The sequence below is a fragment of the Lathyrus oleraceus genome, chromosome 3 (assembly GCF_024323335.1).
Source record: "Lathyrus oleraceus cultivar Zhongwan6 chromosome 3, CAAS_Psat_ZW6_1.0, whole genome shotgun sequence".
In the NCBI taxonomy this organism is placed as follows: domain Eukaryota; kingdom Viridiplantae; phylum Streptophyta; class Magnoliopsida; order Fabales; family Fabaceae; genus Lathyrus; species Lathyrus oleraceus.
In genome coordinates this window covers 323,836,695-323,862,206 of record NC_066581.1, presented here as the reverse complement: position 1 = coordinate 323,862,206, position 25,512 = coordinate 323,836,695, and the positions used below count along the sequence as shown (strand labels likewise).

Genomic DNA, 25,512 nt, shown 5'->3' with positions numbered 1-25,512 from the left:
GATGTATGTTCTCCTCTCCGTTGGTGTCGATAAACGTCGAGTTTTTCCTAGTTGTCCGTTGACATCTAGTTGTATTTTCCCCACTGGTCATCCGTTGATGTCTGTTCACCTCTCCGTTGGTGTCGATAAACGTTGAGTTTTTCCTATTCGTCCATTGACATATAGTTGTTCCCCAAGAGTCACCTCTCCGTTGGTTTTGATAAACGTTGAGTTTTTCCCAATCGTCCGTTGACGTTTGGTTGTGATTAGCCTGTTCCCCAGTAGGTCTCCTTCTCCGTTGGTGTCGATAAACGTCGAGCTTCTCCCGTTCGTCCGTTGACGTCTGGTCGAGTCTTTCCCATTCATCCGTTGATGTCTGGTCTCCTTCTCCGTTGGTGTCGATAAACGTTGAGCTTCTCCTTCTCCGTTGGTGTCGATAAACGTCGAGCTTCTCCTTCTCTGTTGGTGTCGATAAACGTTGAGTTTTTCCTATTCGTCCGTTGACGTATGGTTGTATCTCTTTCCCATTCATCCGTTGATGTCTGGTCTCCTTCGCCGTTGGTGTCGATAAACGTCGATCTTCTCCTTCTCCGTTGGTGTCGATAAACGTCGAGCTTCTCTCGTTCGTCCGTTGACGTCTGGTCGAGTCTTTCCCATTCATCCGTTGATGTCTGGTCTCCTTCTCCGTTGGTGTCGATAAATGTTGAGCTTCTCCTTCTTCGTTGGTGTCGATAAACGTCGAGCTTCTCCCGTTCGTCCGTTGACGTCTGGTTGAGTTTTTTCCATTCGTCCGATGACGTCTGGTTGTATCCCTTTCTTTCCATTCGTCCGCTGATGTCTGGTTACCTCTCCGTTGGTTTCGATAAACGTCGAGTTTTTCCTAGTTGTCCGTTGACATCTAGATGTATTTCCTTCCCAAGTCATCCGTTGATGTCTGGTCACCTCTCCGTTGGTGTCGATAAACGTCGAGTTTTTCCTAGTTGTCCGTTGACATCTAGATGTATTTCCTTCCCAGGTCATCCGTTGATGTCTGGTCACCTCTCCGTTGGTTTCGATAAACGTCGAGTTTTTCCTAGTTGTCCGTTGGCGTCTAGTTGTGATTTCTATTCCCATTCATCATCTTTCGATGTCTGGATGTGGTTCCTTTTTCTGGAAAAAAATCAAAATCCCTAGTGGAGTCTTGGGTAAACATCTTGTCTGGTTCAGTGATAAATATCAATTCCCAGTGAAGGTTGTCCTTGGTGAACTTTCCTTCTTGGATCCCCGCAGAGTGCAAATTTTTACGGTTCTTTGGTATTCAATCCCTGTTTACCCTGAAGGTCTGACAGCCGTTGCTCTCATCCGTTCGGGTTCCCAGTTGATTGAATAGGGGCAGCTGTAGCACCTCAAATTTGCACCTCCCATTTTGTACATACATTTGCATTTTAGGTCATTAACATCACATTAACATTGCATTATCATTTGCATTATCCATCATGTCATCAGTCAGACTGGTCAGGAGATTCAGTTGTGCAAGCAAGCAAGTGCATTTTCTATGGAAGCAAAGCCTTAGGGTTGGTTCAATGAGTTCATGTGACCCAAGGGTCATATTGAAGTGGTTTGGTCAAGCATTGGATGCTCAAAGATCATCAGTCAGTGAACAATTCATCTGAAACCCTAGAAAGTCCACAAAAGTCAACTGCAAGTCAACTGAGGGCTAGGAGATGGAGAAATGGTTTGAGACTCTTCATTCATGTCCCGAAGATGCTTATTCATCATGTCAAATGCTTACATTGAAGAATTTGAAGCCAAATCAAAAGTTGCCAAGAATAGTAAGTGACATGTAATTTGAAAGTTTCCAAAAAAATGGCAAGTTTTGGACCAACTTCAGCGTGACTTTCCAACATCAAAAAGGCTTCAAATGAAATTTTGTTGAACATGAAAGTTGTAGATCTTTCTCTCCCATTTCCAAAAAGTCTAAGATCATGAGAATCGGATGAAAGGTTGAGGAGATATGATCAAATTACCACCAAGCATGCAAGGCAAAATGTGCTATGCATTGATGCATACGAATTTCGCATCGATCCATGCAGGGCAAAATGTGCTATGCATTGATGCATACGAATTTCGCACCGATGCATGCAAGGCAAAATGTGCTATGCATTGATGCATACGAATTTCGCGTCGATGCATGCAAGGCAAAATGTGCTATGCATTGATGCATACGAATTTTGCATCGATCCATGCAGGGCAAAATGTGCTATGCATTGATGCATACGAATTTCGCATCGATCCATGCAGGGAAAAATGTGCTATGCATTGATGCATACGAGTTATGTATCGATCCATACTGTTAAAAATGTGTTATGTATTGATACATACGAGCTTTGTATCAATACATAACTCTGTTTTGATCATGCATTGGCTACTGTTCACGTCCATATTACTTCATGCACCACCAATTCTCAAGTTTTGTCAAAACACCTCATTTTGCCAATTACCATTAACCAAGCTTAATTAATATTTTCAGTGTGATTAAGACTTCATATAAATACCATAATCATAACAGAATTTGAAGGTTAATCACAATTTCACATTTTCTAGATCTCAATTTTCTCTCTCACTTGAAATTTTTCTCTCACTCATAACTCAATTTTCTTCCAAATATCATGGCATTTTAACTTCATATTCGTGTTCCTGAGCTTGGATTTGGTAGAGGTCAAGGTTCGTTGTGCTGAATTCGTGGAAGAAAAGTGCAGTTCATGTTCATGAAGATGCAAATGGAGCTTCTGTTTTAAGCCAGATCTAGAGCCATTCGAGCTTCCATTGATTCATCAAACTTCATTTCAAGTATTGTGGAGTAGATTGGAACACTTCCAGGCTGCAGATCGTGTGAATTCAAAGGCTCTGCACTTCAAGAGGTCACAATTCGAATCTCTTAATTTTAAAATCCATTACAATGTTGTTGTAGATCTTTTTGTCCTGATGAATCTGAGCTTTGAATCGTGCGATTTGGTGACCTATGGACTGAGTTATGGTAGATTAAAGTTTCATGCATGAATCTTATTTTGTTCGATTTGATCTTAATACTTGAAATTATGCTTAGATTTTCATTGATTCATGATCTCCTTTGAAAGATCTACATGTTGATGTGCTTAATTTTGATTTCTGGAACATTTTTCTGGACTGCATGAAGAACACGTGCACTATTCATCTTCTTCATGAGGAAGAAGATGAGTTTCCACATTTGGCCACGGTTTTGATCTGTTGGAAATGCTTTTTTACTGGTTTGCATGTGTTAGCTTAGGGTTGATCATGTATTGGTCCACGTATGCGCTTGCTTGGCGCTTCTTTCATTCAAATGCACACCTAGTTCGATTCTTGGCTGCAGCATAAATTTCAAATGCTTTCTTATATTTTTCATTTCCCTCCATATATGTTCATGCATGTCTCATGCATTTTTTTATTTGTTCATCATCTTTAAAAATTCATATATAATTGAAAATTGATCCAAAAAATATGAGGATTTTTGCATTGAGTTTCTTTTTCTCTCTAGTTTTTCATCATCATGATAACTCAAATTGTGCTTGGCTGATTAAATATTTTGCCTAGGGTTCTTGTACATGTGTGCATTTTGGACATTGCCTTGCTTATGCATTTGTGAAATGATGGTTGTTGATCCAATGAATCTGAATTTTTGCATGATGAAACTAGACACTTGGCTTGATATTTTGGTGTTGAGTTTGCATTTTTATCATTTGTCATTTCTGGTTTATGATTTTTCTAAGTAGGTGTGACAATTTGTGTCACACCTTTTGATGTTCATCTTGTGCTATGTGATTACCCTATCAAATGATCTCCAATTGTTCTGATTTTGTGTGTGATGCATATTATGGATGTTGTGAATGAGCATGAATTTTATGGGAATTATTTGATTGGTTGCTGATTTAATTGAGATTTTTTATTCTGGTTGATCACTTTTGAGCTTTAAAATAGTCTTGAACTTCAATTGATCATGAAATGGATTTGGTAATTGATATTGATGTGAGACCTTTTGGATTGTTTCAAGATGTGTTTGAAGTTGATTCATGTTAATTTTCAGCTTCTGTTTTGAATTGTTTCTCCATCTTTGACCCTAGGCCTTGCCCTAGTGGTTTGTTGCTTATGTTTGAGCTTTGATTTCAGGGTTACACATCCAAGTCCATAGTTGAGGATGCTTCTTCACTTGAGCATTGATGTTTGCTTGATTGGTTAACCTTGAGTTGTTTTGTAGGTGGATATTAGCTCATTTGAGTTGAGCTTGTGCCTTGCACACTATTGCCTTGCTTGTTTGACTGTGTACTGTTGCCTGTTGGTTGTCTGTTTGATTGTTTGACTTGTATACTGACTGAGTTAGATTTTTTTTCAGGTACATAAGTTGCTTAAGTTCTTTTGAACTTGCTTTTGCTTTGCTTGGTTGCTTAACCATCGAGGTATAACTCACTGACTTCATGTAGTCTGGAAGACCTGTCCTGTTATATGGGCAGACACCTGTCTGAAGTCCTCCTTAAGAGGCAATGTTTGTGATTATTTATCTTTGTCCCCTATACATATCAAAGACCTCCTAAGTGAAGAGGCATTGGCAGATAGAAGAGATGTGTAGTCCATCTCCTGCTATTCAGTGTGTCATCCACTTTGCTCACACACCTTGTGTTGATGCATTGTGGATAATAGCCCAAGATCTTTGTCGTGTCAGTCATGTGGAGTAGAGTCCCACATTCTGGACTCCCACACCTTCTATTGTCTGAAGCTCTCCCAGGCCAGGGATAAGAGCTGTGAGGTCTTACCCTCACTTCCCATTTCATCAGCTTCACCCTAACTCTCAATGTTAGGGTTAAGAGCTAACATCACCCTGTTACAGTGGCTTGTTTGTCGAGGTTGACATGACCCCTTGACTAAAGCCTAGCCTTGTGTGAGCCCACTTTGTTTGTATATAGTGTGTGCTAATCGTGTGTATGATTGCTTTGCCTTTGCTGTTTAGGATAGCTTGCTCCCTGTGCAAGTTAGGTAGAAACTTCAACCTAGGACCATGGTGAATTTACATGATAACTATTAGGCTCGAGTCAGGCTTCCTTCTAGTTTGTCATTTCCCAGTCTCTGGTTAGGTTAGAAGTTCTTTCCCTGCGTAGGGGAACTACGTCGCCCTGATCCTCATACCAGATGAGGTACATAGGCAGGAGATGAGCTGATCTCTCCGGGCGCCCTTTTTCTTTTGCAACCCCCTTTGTGTGCGTTTGGAGTCTGACGCAAGTCCAGCGATTGGCAGTTGGTTTCCTGTGTGTGTGTGTTTGTTGGTTCGGAGTCTGATGTAAGTCCAGCGATTGGCATTCGACCTCCATGTTTGCCTGTTTGTGTGGAGTCTGACGTAAGTCCAGCGATTGGCAGTCGATTTCCTGTGTTGGTTTTGTTTGGCGTGCGTTAGCTGAGCTACGAGTGCTCTGATTCTTCTTCAGTCAGAGAAGATACGTATGCATAGGATGCGACATCCTAGCGAGCACGTTTCCCCCTGTCCCGAACTACGTCGACTCTGATGTCTGTGTCTGATCTGACAAAACCTCCTGTGATAATAATTATGTGTATAATTACTCCTTTGCCCTTATATCTATATTAAACACAAGGTATAGACCGTGTCATCCTTGTCCAGTTCAATATTGGGCCCATAGACATTTATCCTGTTACGCAGGATTGGCAAATTCCATCTAGGACACTCGTGTCCCTCAGCATTCTTTGTGGAGTACCCATCAACTGTCTTTATGGTTATCCAGTTACGGACAACGTTGGATCAGCAATAAAGCACTCGACTCTACATCTAGGATCCATAGTGGTTTCAGGTCGAAGAGTGGTATACACTATTATCACCATGAGAATAACTTATGACACTTTGCATAACTTTCTATATAGTATTCTCATAGCGGGTCAATCCGGTATAAATATTACTCCTAATATTCATACCTATGTTTAAGACTTGATAACTCTTTATCCATGATCCATGAGATGTGATCATCAGTCTACAAACATAATAGTCTTAATGCTTTAATGTTATCCCACTTCACACTTAAGCTCGACTACGGATACTTTAAGAATAGTGTCCTTATGTTTAATGTGCTCTCATGATTAAGTCACACTTAATACATTAAACAGACTATCTATTCCAGGGACTTTATTAATCAACCATAATAAAGAAAATGCCTTTTATTATTAATAAATAATTCGATACAAGTACCAAAAGTATTGGCCTCTAGGGCTTACACCAACAAGTTCAAAGCAAGATACAGTTACTGATTCTACAATCGAGGCCGAGTATATTGCTGCCTCAAGTGCAGCAAAGGAAGCTGTTTGGATCAAAAAGTTCATTAGTGAACTTGGCATAGTCCCTAGCATTGTGGATCCCAACTGTTCTAAAGGCTAAACATTGGCTTGTCTACTCTCGACGGAGGCTTAAGCACTAGTTTGTTATGCGTGTTAGAAAGGATTAAACATTGTTCTTTTTTAAAAGAGTTTCGATCGTGCGGGGGCGATGAAAGAGGTTTGATAAGTTGGATATATTTTAATCAACCAGTGCTTAGATTACATCCTAGCGGTTAAACATTGGCTTGCATGCTCACAGTGGAGACTTAAGTGCTACTTTGTGTACGCACTATAAAGGATTTAAACAATGTTCTTTCTAAAAGGAATTAAGTTGTTGGTCGCACGGGGGCGATAGATTAAGTTTAATGTGTTTGGTATTTTTTAGAAGAACGATAAAATATTGAGCAATATGGTGCACACCAATCATTCAATCTTTTGAGGAATAATAAGGCGAACGCCTTCTATTTCCTTTTTTGTTCAGATTAGTATTAAAAGTTGTTTGCGGAAATCGAATATGCGCGGCAGTGAGGCGAACGCCTCCCACTTGCTTATTCAAGGAATAATAAGGTGTGCGCCACCTATTCCTTTATCCAAGTTTATTTAAAGTATTTTAATCGGGCGACGAGTGTTCAAGCAATATGGCGAGCGTCAATCATTCGAATATTCGAGAGATAGTGAAGCGACCGCGTACCACTCTCTTTTTCATCCGAAGTTTAAATTATAAAAAATGTTCTTGGAAATTATATTAATTTAGAAGAAGTGATTTGAATTCAAATTTGGTAAGGTTTAATCGGGCGACAAGAATTCGAGCAATATGGTGAATGCCAATCATTCGAATACTCGAGAGATAGTGAAGCGAACGCCTCCTATACTCTTTTTTCATCCAAAGTTTATAAAAATATTCTTTTAGAAGTTATATTGATTTTGAAAAGGATTTGAATTTTTCATTTACAAAATTAATCGGATTTGAATAGAAATACTTGGTATATCAATCATCTAATCGATTAAAATCGAGTAGGTCTCATTGTAAGAAAGCCCAAGAGTAAGCTATGTGAGGTTGACGGCGATGTTAAAAGAGATCGACTTACAAAGGTATGGAAATGGGGGCTCGACATTGAATCGAGGATTATTTGATTTTGTCTTGAAATTGGTTTGGATTGATGATGAAATTGAATTGGTCTTGGTTTAGAAATGATGTGGAATTGTGATAGTAAAAGAAATCGATGAATTTCTAGTTAACAAAATTGATTTGTTAAAATTTGGTTAAAATAATTAATTAAGATTAATTATCAAATTTATTTAATTAAATCAAATAATAAAATTAATTAAAATTAAATAATAAATTAAATAAGAATGAAAATGGAACAAGTAACAATGTCGATTTAAAAAATGATAATGTGCTCAAAAGCTAGTTTGTTTGCAATGACAACATGATTTAATGTCATACGTAAAAATCATAACACGACGAAAATATCATATCGATGTATTAAAATTTTGGTGGCATATTGGCATGAAATTACCGAATCTACAGATCTAATCTAATTTTATCACAATGAAAATCAAATCAAAAAACCTGATATCGTATTTACTTCTTTACGACCATCATCTTATTGCACTAATATCACGACGTCAAAATCCAAATCAAGCACGTTGTAATACAATCGAAATCCTCTTACACCACAATATTTGACAATTAACTAAGAGTGTAATTACATTCCTATAATTTAAATCAAAATATATTTTTAGTAGAGTATTTGTATCAACTAGAGCAAGTGCCAATAACAACTAACTAAATAGCCAAAAATATGGAAAATATAAGAAAATGAAATTCCACTCCAAGTTCTCGACACAATCAAAATCCGATTCCCTATATTTATAACTTCAATCCAATATTTTCAACAGAATAAATAGAGAAGTACCAATTAGTACCTAAACTAACCTGGAACACACACAAAACAATCGAACCGACAACATTTATTATAATGAAAAAACCTTACACCAACAAATGTTAACTAAAACAAAAAAATATATATCCATGACCAGCTTCATTATTTAAGAAAGATTACAAATCAATCAAATATCATTCCTTAAGGATAATGAAAATAAAGATTATCAATCAAATACCAGTAACACAAACAAACTAAAGCCAAGGTATTTTCCTATGTTCACCCATTGTACCAGCCACACAAATACAACTATCCTTTTCATTGTTACTAAACCAACATATAACAGTTCAAAAATGGCCCCCACAATGTATCTATTCGTTCACTTAGAAATTAAAATCACTCAAAGATGTACACAAACTATACAGTCTGGCAACACATGAAATCGATATTGAATTTTACTACAGAATAGTAATGACTTACGAATTATTTAAGAAAGATTACCAATCAATCGAATATCATTCCTTAAGGATAATAAAAATAAAGATTATTAATCAAATGTCAGTAACACAGACAAACTAAAGCCAAGGTATTTTCCTACATTCACCCACTGTACCAACCACACAAATACAACTATCCTTTTCATTATTATTGAACCAACATATAACAATTCAAAAATGGCCCCACAATGGATCGATTCGTTCACTTAGAAATTAAAATCACTCAAACATGTACATAATCTATACAGTCCAACAACACATGAAATCGATATTGAATTTTACTACAGAATAGTAATGGCTTACGAATTATATCGAAAATTTTACCGAACATCAAGTTATCACCGGAGGCAAGTCGTAGTCGTTGTGCTGTTGAGCTTCTGTTGTCCTTGAGGTTAAAACTTTCCTTGTTTAATGAGTTATTGTTAAGGGCAATTGTAATGGCTAAATCACGGCAGACTTTGGGGTTGTTACGACGGGGTTGATGAGTTGTGAAGTTTGAAGGAGGATTGGTTTGAAAGTTTAATGGAGGCGGCAGACAGTGACAGTTGTTTGTGTGGGTCGCGGCGGTGTGAAGGTTCAAGATACAAGGTATAAGCATAATTCTAAGTCTAAGCTTCAAGAATATGGTGTTAGTAAGCAACTTTTTGTGACATTCAAAGTAGATAGAAAAACAGATTACCAAAAAGTACATCAATAGCAGTAAGATCCTCACAGGATATAATTCACTCAACTCTCAAGTGTTTAGATTAACTGTTTACACTCAAAGCATAATATGAAAATTAGTACTACCATAAGCTTTAAAGGACTTTAACATCCACAGTTGAAATACATGCACACAAAGATCAAAAGGACTTTTATTTGGTTGTGACATGGTCAAGGTAAGGGTGAGATAAATCATAAGGGGTACTAGGCTAAAATTCAAAGAGATAAAAGAGACTTGAAAGAAAGTACGGGAGTTGAATTTACAAAATATTTCATTCACTTGAACAACTTTATAACAATTGTTTTCTCTTCTCCTTCCTCTTTTTATTCTTTTTTTTGAAGGAGTATGTATTGACATGTATTGAAATATTACAAACACAATTTTTTTTTTCTTTCTCTTATCCTTCTATTTTTTCATTCCTTTTTTTTTCTTTTCTATTTTTTTTCTTTTTCTGCCAACTTCTGAAATATTACAAACATAATTAGTCAACCCCACACAACTCCAAACAAGACTCTTTCAACCCTTTGAATAGGGTGTGTAACATCTCAAAATTTGCCCTCCTCTTCTTTTTTTTTAAAAAAATAAAAATAAAAATTGTTGCAGGCTATGAGTCGACCATAAGGGTCCGCGCATGGACCACGGGTCAGCGCATAGCATGTTTGAGTCGACCATAAGGGTCAGCGCATGGACCACGGGTCAGCGCATAGCATGTTTGAGTCGACCACAGGTCGGTGCATAGCATGCTTGAGCCGACCTATGGTCGACCGCTCGTGCGAAAACTCAGTTTTCTGAGTATTTTCCACTGTGTGAAAAGCTGTTTTTTGGTTGGTAAGTTGGTTATTTTCCAAAATTTGCTCCCACACCTTATTTTCACTTAATCACAATTAACCAATTGCTAATTGCACTTTCAGTATGATTAATACAGCATATAAATACCATAATCATAACAGAATTTAGAGGTTAATCACATTTTCCAATTCTAGATCTAGAATTCTCAAAGTCTCTCAAAATTCTCTCTCATTTTTTTTCCAAATTTCTTCACATCTCATGCATTTTTCTTGATTAATTCATCATTCTTAAGCATTGTGGAGCAAGATTGAAGCCAGGAACCAAGTTAATTCGTGCAGTTTGGAAGCATACATGAAGCTTGTTCATCAATGGTGAATTTCAAATTCTGTTGAATCAAGGCCAATTGAACATCAAGACTTCATCCATACACTCATACAAGCTTGCTAGAACACGTTGGAAGCATTGCAAGGCGTTGAAACCACACGAATCGAAAGCTGCTCATCAAGAGGTCAAAAATTCGAGTCTCTCTTTTCTTGAAATTGTTGTGCTAGACTTGTAGATCTTGTTTGTGTGAGCATGCTGAGCTTTGAACCACTGAAAACCGTGCATTATTGAGTGAGATACATGCGTTTTAAGTTTTGATGGTGAAACTTATTTCGTTCGATTCGTGTTTGTTTATGCGTTAATTGATGAAATGTTGATTGATTATTGATGTACATTGAAAGATCTACCAATTCATGTGATTAATTTCAAAAACTGGAACAAAAGTTCTTGATGATTTTGTGAAGTTACTGTTCATGTCGTGTGCGGTTTGCTGGAGATGATGAAGATAGCTTTGGCCACGGTTTTGTGTTAGAAAAGTGTTCTTGCATGAGTTTGTTAGGGAAGCGCTCTGATTGGTCCATTCAAATACCATGCAGAGCGCGCCATTTTGATTCCAAAAACATACAGGGTTCGATTCCCTACCAAAGCAACTTTCCAAAGTTTAATTTTATCTTCACATATTATTCCATTCATTCATACTATGCTTTCAACATGTTTTTTATTTTTATTTTTCATTCACTTAGAAAATTCATATCTCCATGAATAATTATCCAAATAATGTGTGGTTTTTTTTTTGTTTTCCTCATGATCTCTAGAATTTTATGGTGATTTTTCCAGAAATTGTGCACGCAGGAATTTTTATTTTGCTTAGGGATTGTGTATGTGTATGTTTTCATGACCTTGTTTGCCAAAAGCTTCATGAAATTATGGATATTGCTCCAATGATTGTGAAATTTTGTGTGCTTAAAATAGACACCTTAATGGACATTTTGGTATAGAGTTTGTATTTTTCTCATGTCTGGTTGTTGAGTTATGATCTGATTAATGAAGGTGTGACAATGTGTGTCACACCATTTCTTTCTCAACTTGTTGATTTTCTTTGCCATGCCAAATGAATGCCAATTGATGTGAATATTTGCATGATGCTACTTCTGGATGTTAGGATTGCTTGTGAACTTTTATGGAATTTTTGGATTCATTTATGATTTGTTTGAGATTTTCTCTTCTGGCTTGTCATTTGTGGACTTTTGGATAGTCATGAACTTAGATGATTTGTGAAATGCTTGATGTTTGTCATATGAGCTTGAATTTTTTCACATTTATTCTAGACACTTTGAAGTTTATCTTGGCTTTAGATTGATGCATTTACCATGTGTAGATTCTGTTTTAGGCTTGTGTGAAGTTGATGCATGAAATTGTGCCCTAATTGAGCTTGTTTGTGCTTACCTTGCCTTATGGAATTTATTTGACATGCTTCCACTTATACAAATGACTTGAATTTTGGTATGATGATCATGTGAGGTGTGCTGTTTAGCCATGATTTTTCTTGGGATTTATTGAATTATCTTTAAGTTAGTTTGGATTGTTTCATTCTGTTTGGTCCAATGAGCTTTGAACTTGCATGCTTTACCTCATTTGCTTTGTGAAATGAAATTGGTGTCTGATATGAATGTGAGACCACTTGGATATTATTCTAATTTGATTGAACTTGATTTGTGCCAATTTTCATGTTCTGTTTTGAATTATTTCTCCCTCTTTGACCCTAGGCCTTGTCCTAGGGGTTTGCTTATGTTTGAGTTGTGTTTTCAGGACAAAGAGCATATGGCTATGAGGGAAATGATTCACTTGCTTGAGTTGACTAATTGGTCAATGTTGAACTAATCTTGAGTTTGTTTTGTAGGTGGCTTCTAAGTCATTTGAGTTGAGCTTGTGCATTGCACATTGCCTTGATGCATAGCTTTTGCTTGCTTGTCTGTTTGACTTTGTACAGTTAACTGTTGACTATTGGATTGTTTGTTTGATTGTTTGAGTTGTGTACTGACTGAGTTAGATTGATTTCAGGTACATTAGTTGCTAAAGTTCATTGTGAACTTGCTTTTGCTGTTGCTTGGTTGCTTAACCAATTGAGGTATAACCCACTGACTTCATGTAGTCTGGAAGACCTGGCCTGTTACTTGGTCAGGCACCTGTCTGAAGTCCTCCTTAAGAGGCAATGCTTGTGAATGTTTATCTTTGTGCCAAGCAGGAAAAGACCTTTGATAAGGCAATTGGCAGATACAAGAGATGTGCAATCCATCTCCTGCTATTCAGTAGAGTCATCCCTTTGCTCACACAACTGGTGTTGATGCATTGAGGATATTAACCCAAGATCTCTGTTGAGTCAGTCATAAGTGTAGAAGGGTTCCCACTTTCTGAACCCACACTTCCTTTGTCTGAAGCTCTCCCAGGCCAGGGATAAGAGCTGTGAGGCACACCCCTCACTTCCTATTTCCTCTGCTTCACCCTAACTCTCAATGTTAGGGTTAAGAGCTAACATCACCTGATACAGTTGGCTTGCTTTTGCAGCCTAACCCTTGTGTGAGCCCACTTTGTCTGTAATTAGTGTGTGCTATTTGTGATTGTTTGCTTTGATTGCTTGTGTTGTTTAGGTTTAGCTTGCTGCCTGTGCAAGTTAGCTAGAAACCTTAACCTAGGACCATGGTGAATTTGCATGATAACTATTAGGCTCGAGTCCAGCTCCCTTCTAGTTTGTCATTTCCCAGTCTCTGGTTAGGTTAGAAATTCTTTCCCGTTCAGGGGAACTACGTCGCCCTGATCCTCATACCAGATGAGGTACGTAGGCAGGAGACCGTGCGAGGTCTCTCCGGGCACCCTTTTTTCCTTTTTGTGTGTGTTTGCTTGACAGTTACTAGGCTTGAGTGCCTGACTCCTTAGTAACTTGTTTGTTTGTTAATCCTCTTGTGTGTCAGGATATGGATGTAAGACCAGCGATTGGCTGTCCGTATCCTGAGTGTGTTTGTTTGGTTCGGAATCTGATGTAAGTCCAGCGATTGGCGTTCGGTTTCCATGTTTGCCTGTTTGTGTGGAGTCTGACGTAAGCCCAGCGATTGGCAGTCGGTTTCCTGTGTTTGTGTTTTGTTTGGCGTGCGTGAGCCGAACTACGGCAGCTCTGATTCTCATTCCAGATGAGATACGTAGGCATAGGATGCGATATCCTAGCGAGCCCTTTCCTCTCTTCCCCCACCTGTGTTGTTTTCAGTGCGTGTGTGTGATGTTTGTGAGCAGTTTTAGCAACCTTGTTCTATCTTTTTGAGCGTGGATCCCGTCGAGTACGACGGATGCGTAGGGATGCTAATACCTTCCCTTCGCATAACCGACTCCCGATCCCATCTCTCTCTGGTCGCGAGACCACGTCTTTTCCAGGTTTACTTCGAGCGTTTCCTTTCCCTCTTTTGGGATAAATAACGCACGGTGGCAACTCTGTGTTGTTTGTTTTAGCCCGTCGGTTGTTTTTCGCGGATGCGACAGGGTGATAACATTGTTTTTCACTTCTCAGTTTGTAATGAGTTTTAAATATAAAAAAAGTATAATAGGCTCAAAAGGATTTCAAACAAGGAATGCAATTATTTTAGGTTGGCTTTTTGGCTAACTGGCTAAAAAAACAAAAGAAAACAAAATTACCTTTATCATATCAGTGTGCACAAGTAAACAACAACACCAACAAGAGTAAATTCAAATTCTAGAGACCAACAGACATAAGTGAATCACACAAGAAAGAAAGAGATGAATTTTTGTATGTTATCCATATAAGGCTCAAAGCTCACTAGGGTTAATGATCTACTGCTAAAGATATACAATTTAGAGTTTAGTCATATCTATCATACTAAAAATGCACAACAAATTTTTCACATCACACCACAAGACTTTAGTCAAGAGAACTAAGAAAAATACTCATAATTGTAACTCAAAAACCAAAGAAAAAAAACATGCATTTTTTTTAAGAAAGCAAACAAAAACCAAAATAGAGAAAAAACAAAGAAAACAAAACAAATAAATGGTTCCCTCCCCCACACTTAAAACATACATTGTCCTCAATGAAAGAGCATAAATATAAAATAAGAGTGAGAGAAAGGAAAGAACACACCTGAGGAGTCAAGGCGGATAAGTGATTGGATAAGCAGCCTTTCCCAAAGAGAGCTCTTCTACAGTCTCTTCTTTCAAAGTCGGGTTCTCATGGAGTAGCTCTGAGGAGTGTCCATTGACCTTGAAATTTTGATTAGTGCATTTGTCTTGTATTCCAGGATCAAAGAAGTATCTTCGATAAGTAAAAGTGTTGAATGGACACGTGAACGTGATCTCCTTTTTTACAACATCAAGAATTAAAGGATTATGGGGCTTCCTCACTACTTTTGTTTCATCTTTAAGTGAGATCCTATGCATACATATGGATGAGCTAATATCACGAGTGTCAGCCAAGGTCCATCCAATTCCCTTCTTATATTTCTGCTTAAGTTGAAGCTTTGATGAATAATATGAATCCTCGCGAAGTGGTTTAGGCTCTAAAGAATGTGTTTGTTCAATGCATGGTATGTTTGGGGCAACCGGAATGTCAAGAGCTTCAAACACATAAATAACTTTATTTATACTATCACCCTGCAAGGCAGCATCAATCTCATCACAAACAACACAAAGGTTAGTGTCAGTACAATCATCACATGAATAAACATCATCAAACCCAGATAGAGATGGAAAATCAAGTGAAAACAATTCAGAAAAAGTGTCATCAACCAACTCAGAGATCAATTTAATATGAAAAACATAACGCTCCTCCAAGGGATGTTTCATGGCATCGAAAATGTTAAATTTTGCGACAATGTCACCAAATTCCATGGACATGGTTCCATCGTCGACATCAATTTTTGTTTTCGCCGTTTTCATGAATGGTTTGCCTAAAATGATGGGCGATCTTCTTGAATTTGTTTCTCCATACATGTCCAGAATGTAGAAATCTGCAGGAAAAATCAAGTCATTAACTTGAACAAGCACATCTTCCACTACTCCAATAGGGCGAGCATTGCTTCTGTTCTCCAGTTGAATGATTAAACTTGTATGCTGCAAAGGACCAAGATCAAGGTTATTATAAACAGAAGTAGGTATAACATTAATGCCTGCTCCCAAATCAAGCATGCAATTGTCGAATTTACTATCCCCAATGGTACATGGAATAGCAAAAGTTCCTGGATCCTTGCACTTTTGGGGTATGGCCTGATTGAGGGATGAAATAGTAGCTTTTTCAGGTGAATATTTAGGCTGGATAAGGGCTGAAATGTTTCGTCCCAAATTTACTCTCTCATTACCCTTCAACCTTTTCTTACTTGTGCACAAGTCTTTTAGAAATTTTGCATACTTTGGGACCTGCTTAATAACATCAAGAAGCGGAATGTTTACCGCCACTTTTCTGAACACATCTAAAATCTCTCTCTCCTTGTCTCCATCACCAGTCCTTTTATTTTTCAGTATTCTGTGTGGGAAGGGAACTGGTGGCACATACTCATTCTCTTTTTCTTTTTCAGTTTCTACCACAACAGAGGGTTCAGTTTCTATCACAACGGAAGAAGGTTCAGGTGTTACCTCAAGAATTTTTTTATTTTTTTTCTGGGGCTGGTTCTGTTACCTTCTTGGATGTCAATGAAATTGCACTCACATTAGCATTAGGGCCTTTTGAATTCACAACTGTTTGGGCAGGAAGTTGGTTTGATCCTTGGGCTTGCTGCATGGCATTCATCAAAGTGGCAAGTTGTCCAATCTGTGTCTGCAAAGTTTGAATATTGGAATCTGTATGTTGCTGAAATTGGAGATTGTTAACAGCCATTTGTTTGACAAGATCCTCCAATGAAAGTCCGGAAAGTGCATAGGTGGAGACTTGGGGAGTGGTCTGTGGTTGTGGCAGGGGTATGGCTAATTGTTGTTGGGTGGGCTGCTGGTTTCCATATCGAAGGTTTGGATGGTTCCTCCAATTGGGATGATATTTGTTGGTAGACAAGTCAGGAATGTTGTACCCTCTCTGATTGCTGCTTTGGTTGAAAAAGTTAGCTGCATATGCTTGAGGCAACTGAGTGACTGAATCATCTTGAAGAATAGGACATGTGTCAGTTGGATGTTCAGTAGAAGTACACATACCACACAACTTTGCTATTTGAGGTTTACTCACTACCATTTGTTTCACTAAAGAAGTAAGCTCTTCAATTCTAGTTTCTAAAGCCTTGTTGGAAGAGGAAACCTGAATGTCATTCACACCTTTTGTTTGGACCATAGAATTATTTCTGGTGGTGAATTGTTGGGAGTTGAGTAACATGTTCTCAATCAGGGCTTTAACAACAATTGGAGTTTTATTGACAAGTGCTCCACCACTAGCAGCATCAAGAATGTTTCTATCCATTAGTAACAATCCCTCATAGAAATACTGAATAAGCAGTTGTTCGGTAATTTGATGTTGAGGGCAACTGGATACTAATTGTTAGAATCTCTCTCAATACTCAGCCAATGACTCATTTCCCTGTCTAATACCATATATTTCTTTTTAAATTGATGCAACCTTGGAGGCAGGAAAGTATCTCTCTAGGAAGACTCTCTTCAAATCATTCCAAGTCGTGACAGAATTTGACTCAAGATAATATAACCAATCCTTGGCAGCACCCTGTAGTGAAAACGGGAAGTCTCTAAGCTTGATGTGATCTTCGGTGATTCCTTCAGGTCTCAATGGTGTAGAGTAAACAACCTGAAATTCCTTAAGATGTTTATGCGGATCCTCACCTGCAAGACCACTAAACCTTGGCAACAGGTGTATTAAACCAAATTTCAACTCAAAAGGAACAGTAACATCAGCATATTCAATACATAAACCATTGTAATTCATATTAGGAGCAGCAAGTTCTCTCAGAGTTCTTTGGTCAGCCATATTAAACTCAATAGAAAAAAAAATCAGCAAACAATGAGAAAACACAAAACTAATTCAACAAAGCAGCAACAAATAGAAAAATACCGGTAATGTCCCTACTAAGAACAAACAATTGAAATACGTAAAAAACTATTAAAATAAAAGGAAAAAAATACAAAAACATAAAAATTAATCTAATAACGTCAATTAAAATTTTTGAGAATTTTTTCGGAATTTTCTAAAACTATCAAAACAGAAAACAAATCATAAAAGATAGAAAAATAAGGAATTTCGGGTTTTTAGGATGACTTCCACCATTTAGTTCCTAAATAGAGGCTTTTGATCCTTGATTTTTTCCTAGTTAATCGACAAAGAATCGGAATAATTTGAGACAATTTTCTTTAAAAAAAAACAGATTTTTTTTTATCATAAAACGCAAAAACACCAGAACACAAGAAAGTTATGGCAAAAAAATGTTAAAACACAACACTTATGACTATAATAATAGTTAGACTAAAATAATGATTAAAATCTATACGAATCCCCGACAACGGTGCCAATTTGATCCGCTGTCGCACACAGGTCAAAACGAGTAATTAGAAAACTGGAGTTTAGCGGAAGCGACAACTCAAGTATCGTATCACAAGGATTCTTGTATTATTCTTAACCTAATGAAATCTATTTAAGGGGGGTTTATGTTTAGTAGTCGATTTAAAAAACAAAGCAAAAAAGTGATTAAAATAAGAGATTATAAAATAAGTTAATCTACTGTTTTTGGTTTCCGGCTAATCATTGATTTTTACCTACCAATTCCCTATGCGCTTCGATCTCTATTCGATTCAAATTCGATTGAAAAGCCTAATAGATATATGAAAGATTTATATTCCTATATTCTGAATTAAGCAAACGGATAAATACAATCGTGAATTAAGCAAACACGATTTACAAACGCAATTTAACGCACGGTGGCGGCTCTGTGTTGTTTGTTTTAGCCTGCCGGTTGTTTTTCGCGGATGCGACAGCTGGGGATAAATCGATGTTGACCTATTGCTGGTCCATCTTCCCTAAGAGAGTCTCTCCTAGCGTTCTAGGATAGTTTAGGTTGCTTGTGTTGCTCTATTTATTGCATTGATTATTCTGTTGTGTATATATTTGCATAAATATCTGCATGCATCATACTATCATGTTACTGTCCTCTGTACAGGTGGTTCCTCTGTTTTGGGGTGGGTGTTCTGAGTGGGGCTAAAACCCAGGCCCGAGTATACACCTAGGATTAGTGTGGTCTCATGTTGCCTCCCTCATGTTAGGTCAACATGTTTTTGGCAACGTGATGTACCACAAGCCGGACGAGGTTCTTTTGAGGGAGCTTTTCCTTTGTGGAGTATCCACTTTGGTTGAGTTACTTCATCTGAGCTATTGACTTCGGTGACCGTTCTTTACCGGATCTTTGATTTAGACGATCTTAAGGGAGCTGCAACGGCACACCCGAAAGGGCAAACCCATTGAGTATCTTTGCCCGATTGTTGAGACTATTATCCGCCTTAGGATGACCTGTTTAGACTTTACCTGTGAGGGGAGGGTGATTCTTACAGATGCATGTTCAGATGGTGACTTTGATGGTGACTATTGGTTCCGTTGATCAGAGTCCTATTTATAAGTCGGATTTATGGACATTTATTTCTGAAACGTCGGACTGTTGTCCGTGTTATTTATCAGTGGGGATCCGTTTATTTCAGGATTCCCCAGGCCGATTCAGAGATTGTTGAGGTTATCTGCTCAGAGATTGTCTGGTGATGATGGTGATGTATCTTTCAGTTCCGTTTATTTCGGAACTCCCGAGTTGGATTTGTGGTTACATATTCCTTCAGATGGTTGGGATCAGTTCAGAGATCAGGCTTCAGTGCAACAGATGTTCAGATGACTTGGAGGATGGCAATGCATTGCATTCATTCATCAGCATCATTCACATTTTGCATTTACCTGCATCTAACACATGTTTATCCATATGCAGGGACATTTTGATTGAGATCCTGGTTGAGAGACTTGTCTGCTCAGACATGAGGACCGGCTTGAAGGACGATGTTATCTATAGCTTCTTTGACCCAGAGATCAGTATGCTGAAGGATATGATAGCATTGATTACGCCCGACCATGTGGGGATGTTCAGAGAGGCATACGGTGGTATTCTGAAGATAGTTTTCAGGCTCACAGACAGTGACAGAAGCGCCATTCATACACTTCTCCAGTTCTATGACCCGGGTTTGAGATGTTTCGTGCTCCCGGACTATTTGTTGGGACCTCTGATGGAGGACTATGCTAGCATCTTGGGTATTCAGATTCGAGATCAGATTCCTTTCTGTGCCATTAGGGGAGAGCCTGACATCCTTGAGATTTCTCGTGCTCTTTATTTGAGCCCGGAGGTGACCAAAGGGGGTTTGAAGGAAAAGGGAAAATTACCCGGTTTTCATTTGAGTTTCTTGGAGGCCAAAGCCAAGGAACATGCTGCTGTGGGTAATTGGAAGACCGTCTGTGCCTTGATTGCTATGAGCATTTATGGGACCATTCTGTTTCCTAATCAGAAGAGCTTTGTGGACCATAATGCCATCAGATTGTTCATACAGAGGAATCCCATTCCTACTCTGATTGGAGATGTCTACTACTTGGTTCATAACAGGAACGAGAAGCGACGTGGGGGTTTGATCCGATGTTGTGCTCAGTTGCTGTACAAATGGTTTATGGGGTATTTGCCTTCCCGAGGTGCTTTCGTCTTGCTCGATCCTACTGTCAAGTGGTCGGTCAGATTGATGGGTTTGCGAGCCGCTGATATAGCTTGGACTCATAATGGTATGGCAGGACGAGATTTCATATGCAGTTGTGGGAGTCTTCCCAATGTGCCTCTTATAGGAGTTCAGGGTTGCATCAATTACAACTCGGTGCTTCTTAGGAGACAGATGGGGTTTGCTATAGAGGGTCCTCCTCTTGGACGAGAGATTCAGGAGTCCTTCTACTTCCCGATTGAGGGCAATTAGGCCAAGCTGAGGCAAGTGTTGGATGAGTGGCGTGACATTCAGAGGAAGGGCAAAGTTCCTTATGGCAAGGTTAACAGCCGGTCTTTCCCTCTATTTGATGATTGGCTTCGGAAGAGGATAGAGATCACACATCTACCATTTCCGGGAGGTGATCCGTGGTGTCCTATGATTGAGGGTCCGCGTTCTTCTGTCAGTATGGAAGAATTCCTCGAGATGAAGAGAGCCAGCGATCAGTTGCAAGCGGAGAAAGCTGAATTGGAGATGAGTGTTGCTCGGATTCAGATGACTAATCAGGAGATCAGAGTGAGGATGGAAGATCAGGATAAGCAACATGCCATGGAAGCAAAGCGCTTTGAGATGGATACTGCCTACTATGGGAAGATTAGCCAAGCCTTAGCGTCATCCACAAGGGAGCACGACATCACTAAAGAGAAGCTAGCCAAAGCCTCAAAGGTCATTGAAGATGAGAAGAGGAGGCAAATCATCGTGAGAGATCAGAGAGATGCCAGAGCCAGAGTCCTTGCTGCGGAATGGGAAGCGGAGAAAGCAAAGATCATCGCCGAGAGAGATCATTACATTGCTGAGAGAGATCATTACGTCAGGCAGATGAAGATTCACCAGAAAGAGGTGGGGAGATTACAGCAGGAGAGCACCGAGCTCAGGTTCGCCGCAGAGTTTGGGAAGATGGTTGATGATATAGGGCCTTCTGTGGGACCTTCGTCAGGCTAGACCTTTCTCATTTGTGTGGATTACCGTCAGGCTTGTTGACAGAATTCACTTGCTTGTATTTCCTTTCTGATTCTGGAGAATTGTATTTGAATTGTATCAGCTGTGATGTATGACTATGGCGCTTATTGTGCACTTTTGATATGCATGATTGTTTTCATTCAGTGATCGATCTTCAAGCTTTATTTGCTTTCCTGTATGCACTCACACAGAACACACATGGTTGGGTGGTATTTTGCTAAATCATATATCTCTGATCGGTATGATGAAATCAAATGATGAATGTCAGAGTATTGCTGCCGGATTATTATTTGTCTCGATGAAGCCAGGATCAAGAGACAAAGTGTCCCTCATGTGGACAAACACTGCATTCATGCATAATCATAATAAATTGTTTTTTATTTTGCAGGTATCAGTTCTAACGTGCTTGATTGTTTCAGGAATCATTGCTCGTGCTCGTAGAGTTGTACCTTTGCACTCAACACGTCCTCACAGATACTTCACCCGACGCAATACTCCAAGGCTGATGGATCTACCAAACGCAGATGTTCTCGAGCTGAAGGATAAGATGAACAAACTGATCAACATCATGCAAGGGTTTGCAGTTGGTCAGAAGGCACTGGCCGATAAAGTTAAGAAGCTCGAGCGGGCTTCAGCTGCTAATAGTGGTGTTAACCTGGATGGTGTCTCCAACCAGGGGCTGGGTGGTTCTCGAGAAGGCGGAAAAAGAACGACTGTAGGCATGGTGAATAATGCTGGTGGTTTTGGTGCTGCCACCGGTGGTCAACCCGGTCAGATGGGCAACAACATGAAAGATAGTCTGTTCCCGCCATTCTTTGGAGTTGATGATGACAGAGAGGAAGACAGGGAAGCTGATCAGTTCTCTATGCACAATGAGCCGTTTGGGCAATATGGTGTCCAACCACCCAACAAAGAAATTCAGTTGCTGGCAGAGAAAAATCAGGGCTCTCGAAAGCTATGCCACTCCCGGGGTTGTGAATATGTCAAACATGGGGCTGGTTGAGGGGATTGTGATCCCACAGAAGTTCAAAGCGCCCGCATTCGATAAATATAATGGAAGTTCCTGCCCAGAAACTCATCTTCAGGCCTTCGTCCGTAAGATCTCTGCGTACACTATGGATCAGAAGTTATGGATGTACTTCTTCCAGGATAGTCTGTCTGGAGGATCCCTGGAATGGTACACCAAGCTGAAATCTTCTGACATTAAAAGCTGGCAGGATCTTGGTGACGCATTCTTTAAATAATACCAGTTCAATGCTGACATGGCTCATAGTCGTACCCAGCTGCAGGGTATGTCTCAGAAGTCAAACGAGGGGTTTAAAGAGTACGCGCAAAGATGGAGGGAGTTGACTGCCAGAGTTCAACCTCCCTTGGTGGACCGAGAGATGTCGGATTTGTTCATGGGTACCCTGCAGGGGGCATTTGCTGAGAGGATGGTCGGATGTCCGGTTACAAATTTCGTAGATATTGTAGTGGCTGGAGAGAGGATAGAGAGTTGGCTGAAGTTGGGGAAAATCCAGGGTGGTAATGCTTCGTCATCAGGATCGAAGAAGCCCTTCGGGAATGTCCAAAGGAAGAAAGAGGGTGATACCAGTGCGGTATACACTCAAAGAGGACAGAGTAGGGATCGTTACTTTCAGCACACTGTTGCGGTAACTATTCCTGCTGATAATCAGCCTGCACAACAGCCGCAGCAACAACCACAACAACAAAGGCAACCATTTTAGCAGAGGCCACAGAGGGCCGGGTATCAGGTCAGAGGAAGGATGAATGATCGACAGTTTGATAGGCCGCCTGTGACCTACTCTTTCCTGTTGAAAAAGCTGAAAGATCTGGGGTTGGTACAATTGAGAACTCTGGCACCTTTGAGACCTGATCAGAGGCCAGCCAGTTTTGATGAGAATGCGAAATGTGAATTTCACTCAGGTGCTGCGAAATGTGAATTTCACTCAGGTGCTGCGAAATGTGAATTTCACTCAGGTGCTCATGGGCATAACGTAGAAAACTGCAAAGCTTTTAAGCATGTGGTTTAAGACCTGGTGGATTCAAAGGCGATCAACTTTGCACCGTCTCCCAATGTGAATGATAACCCCATGCCCGCGCATGGCCAAAGGGGGGTAAATGCTATCTCTGAGGAGAACATAATCGGGCTGTTGAATGTTGATCAATTGAAGACTCCTTTGGCTGAGGTCAAGAAGCAGTTGTTGTTGAATGGGGTCTTTCCGGGCTGTGATGTTGATTGTGCTGCGTGCACTATTACTTCTGAGGGGTGTACACTATTGAAGGAAACTGTCCAGAGACTGATGGACGAAGGAAGTATTAAGTTTGAGAAGGCTGATTTGGGGAAGGATGATGTTTCCACCATAATGATTTACTTTGACCCGGTTGATTTGTCAACTCTGGCTGAGGCGGCTCCCGTTACCATCACGGTACCTGGGCCGATTCCCTATGACAAAGATGATGCCGTGCCGTGGCATTATGGTGGGGACGTATATTGCAATGGAGAGAGAGTAGAGGATCAGACTGCTAGTGAAACCACCGTTTCAAAGGTGGATAATGTCGGACCCAGTGGTTTCACTCGCAGTGGAAGACTGTTTGCTCCGGATGCTCTGAGGGGAGGAGAAGGAGAAAAAGAGAAAAAAGAAAAGGCCGAGGCTTTAGCCAGGGCAAAAGGAAAACAACAAGTAATGAATGATGGTACTTCCGTAGTGACACCGGCGCCTGTTGGGTCGGAAGAAAAGCTTGATGATGAAGCAGAAGAATTCTTAAGAATCATCAAGAAGTCTGAGTACAAGCTTGTGGACCACCTGCAGCAAACTCCCTCCAAGATTTCAATTCTGTCGTTATTGCTGAGCTCTGAGGGGCATAGAGAGGCTTTGATGAAAATTTTGAAGAAGGCCTATGTTCCTCAAGAGATCACAATCAATCAACTGGAGACGGTGGTGTCTAACGTTCATGCCAGCCACGGGCTGGGGTTCACCGACATGGATCTGACCGTAGATGGGAGAAATCATAACCGGGCATTATGTAACACCCTTCTAAATACCCCCAAATTATTATAATTAAAATAACCATATATTCCTCAGAGTAATTATGCCCCGAAGGGTGTCACACAATCATCTCACAAACTCAATAAAATATCCTGTCATGCTCATTTATTTAATCAAAATAGGGTTCTTTGCATAATTCGCAGCGGAATAAAATTCAACTCAATGTAAAACATGTAACACAATACATGTAAATCAATCAACAAACAATATCAAATTAATTAAAACATTCCCTCCCGATGTTACATCTATCAGAGCATGACCCGTAAGAACTACTCTAGACTCCAAGCATTAGCTTCTACTCAACTCATTTCTCGTTACCTGAAAAATAGGTGTAAGGGTGAGTTCCTCAATCAATATAACAAGCATTATAGAACAACATGTAATGCTAAGTAATTAACACATTAATTCACCCTAACCAGACTACACACTCAGCAACGGCAGTATCCGTTCAAACATCATATTCAACAATAACATATAGCATATATATAATCTCAACCATACTCAACATCAACAACACAACACACAACACACATATAATACTGGAATACATCCATTCATATTATATGCCATACATTTATTATGCAATGAGACTCTATGCATGCGGTACCGACTATTTGTGAACATATAGTTCAACCTCACCGTCCAAATCCAGGCACGGCTACCAAGCTCACTAGTCCCACTCATTTGAGACATAGTGACTCACTCACTAATTCCTCACCATGGGAATTAGCTACCACCCCAAATGGGCCATGAAATGCACGCTACTCACCTAGCATGCAAACAATCAACAACAGTCCAATAATCACTAAACTCACTAATTCCTCACCATGGGAATTAGCTACCACCCCAAATGGGCCACAATGTGCAAGCTAATCACCTAGCAATTGCAACATCAACAACGAATTCAGAATAGACACATGTTCACACTCTAGCCACAAAACAGTCTATTCACAAATGCATCCATAACTGATACAATCACAGCATCATGCATATCAACACACATCGTTAACACGTTTTATCACAAAAGCATATCATATCATGCCACATACTCAACCACAGTATTAGCTCACTCCACTAATACCTATACTACTCAAAACAACGGGAAATGATCCCTACAACATCACACCTCAGCTAAGTACATCACTCAGCCTACACAACCAAAACCTGCACAACAACAGTTCAGAAAAACCACAAGTCTGCCCATA

The 25,512-nt window shown here is 39.6% G+C and overlaps 1 protein-coding gene across 1 annotated transcript; it reads right to left on the bottom strand.

Annotated features, from left to right (window-relative positions):
* Window positions 1-14,167: 14,167 nt before the first annotated feature.
* LOC127131088 (uncharacterized) lies at window positions 14,168-16,983 on the bottom strand. The gene is made up of 3 exons (XM_051060025.1): window positions 16,245-16,983; window positions 15,579-16,144; window positions 14,168-14,197 (listed from the first exon to the last, which is right to left on the bottom strand). The coding sequence occupies exons 1-3, from the start codon at window positions 16,981-16,983 to the stop codon at window positions 14,168-14,170; spliced, it is 1,335 nt and encodes a 444-aa protein (XP_050915982.1).
* Between the last annotated feature and the right edge of the window lie 8,529 nt (window positions 16,984-25,512).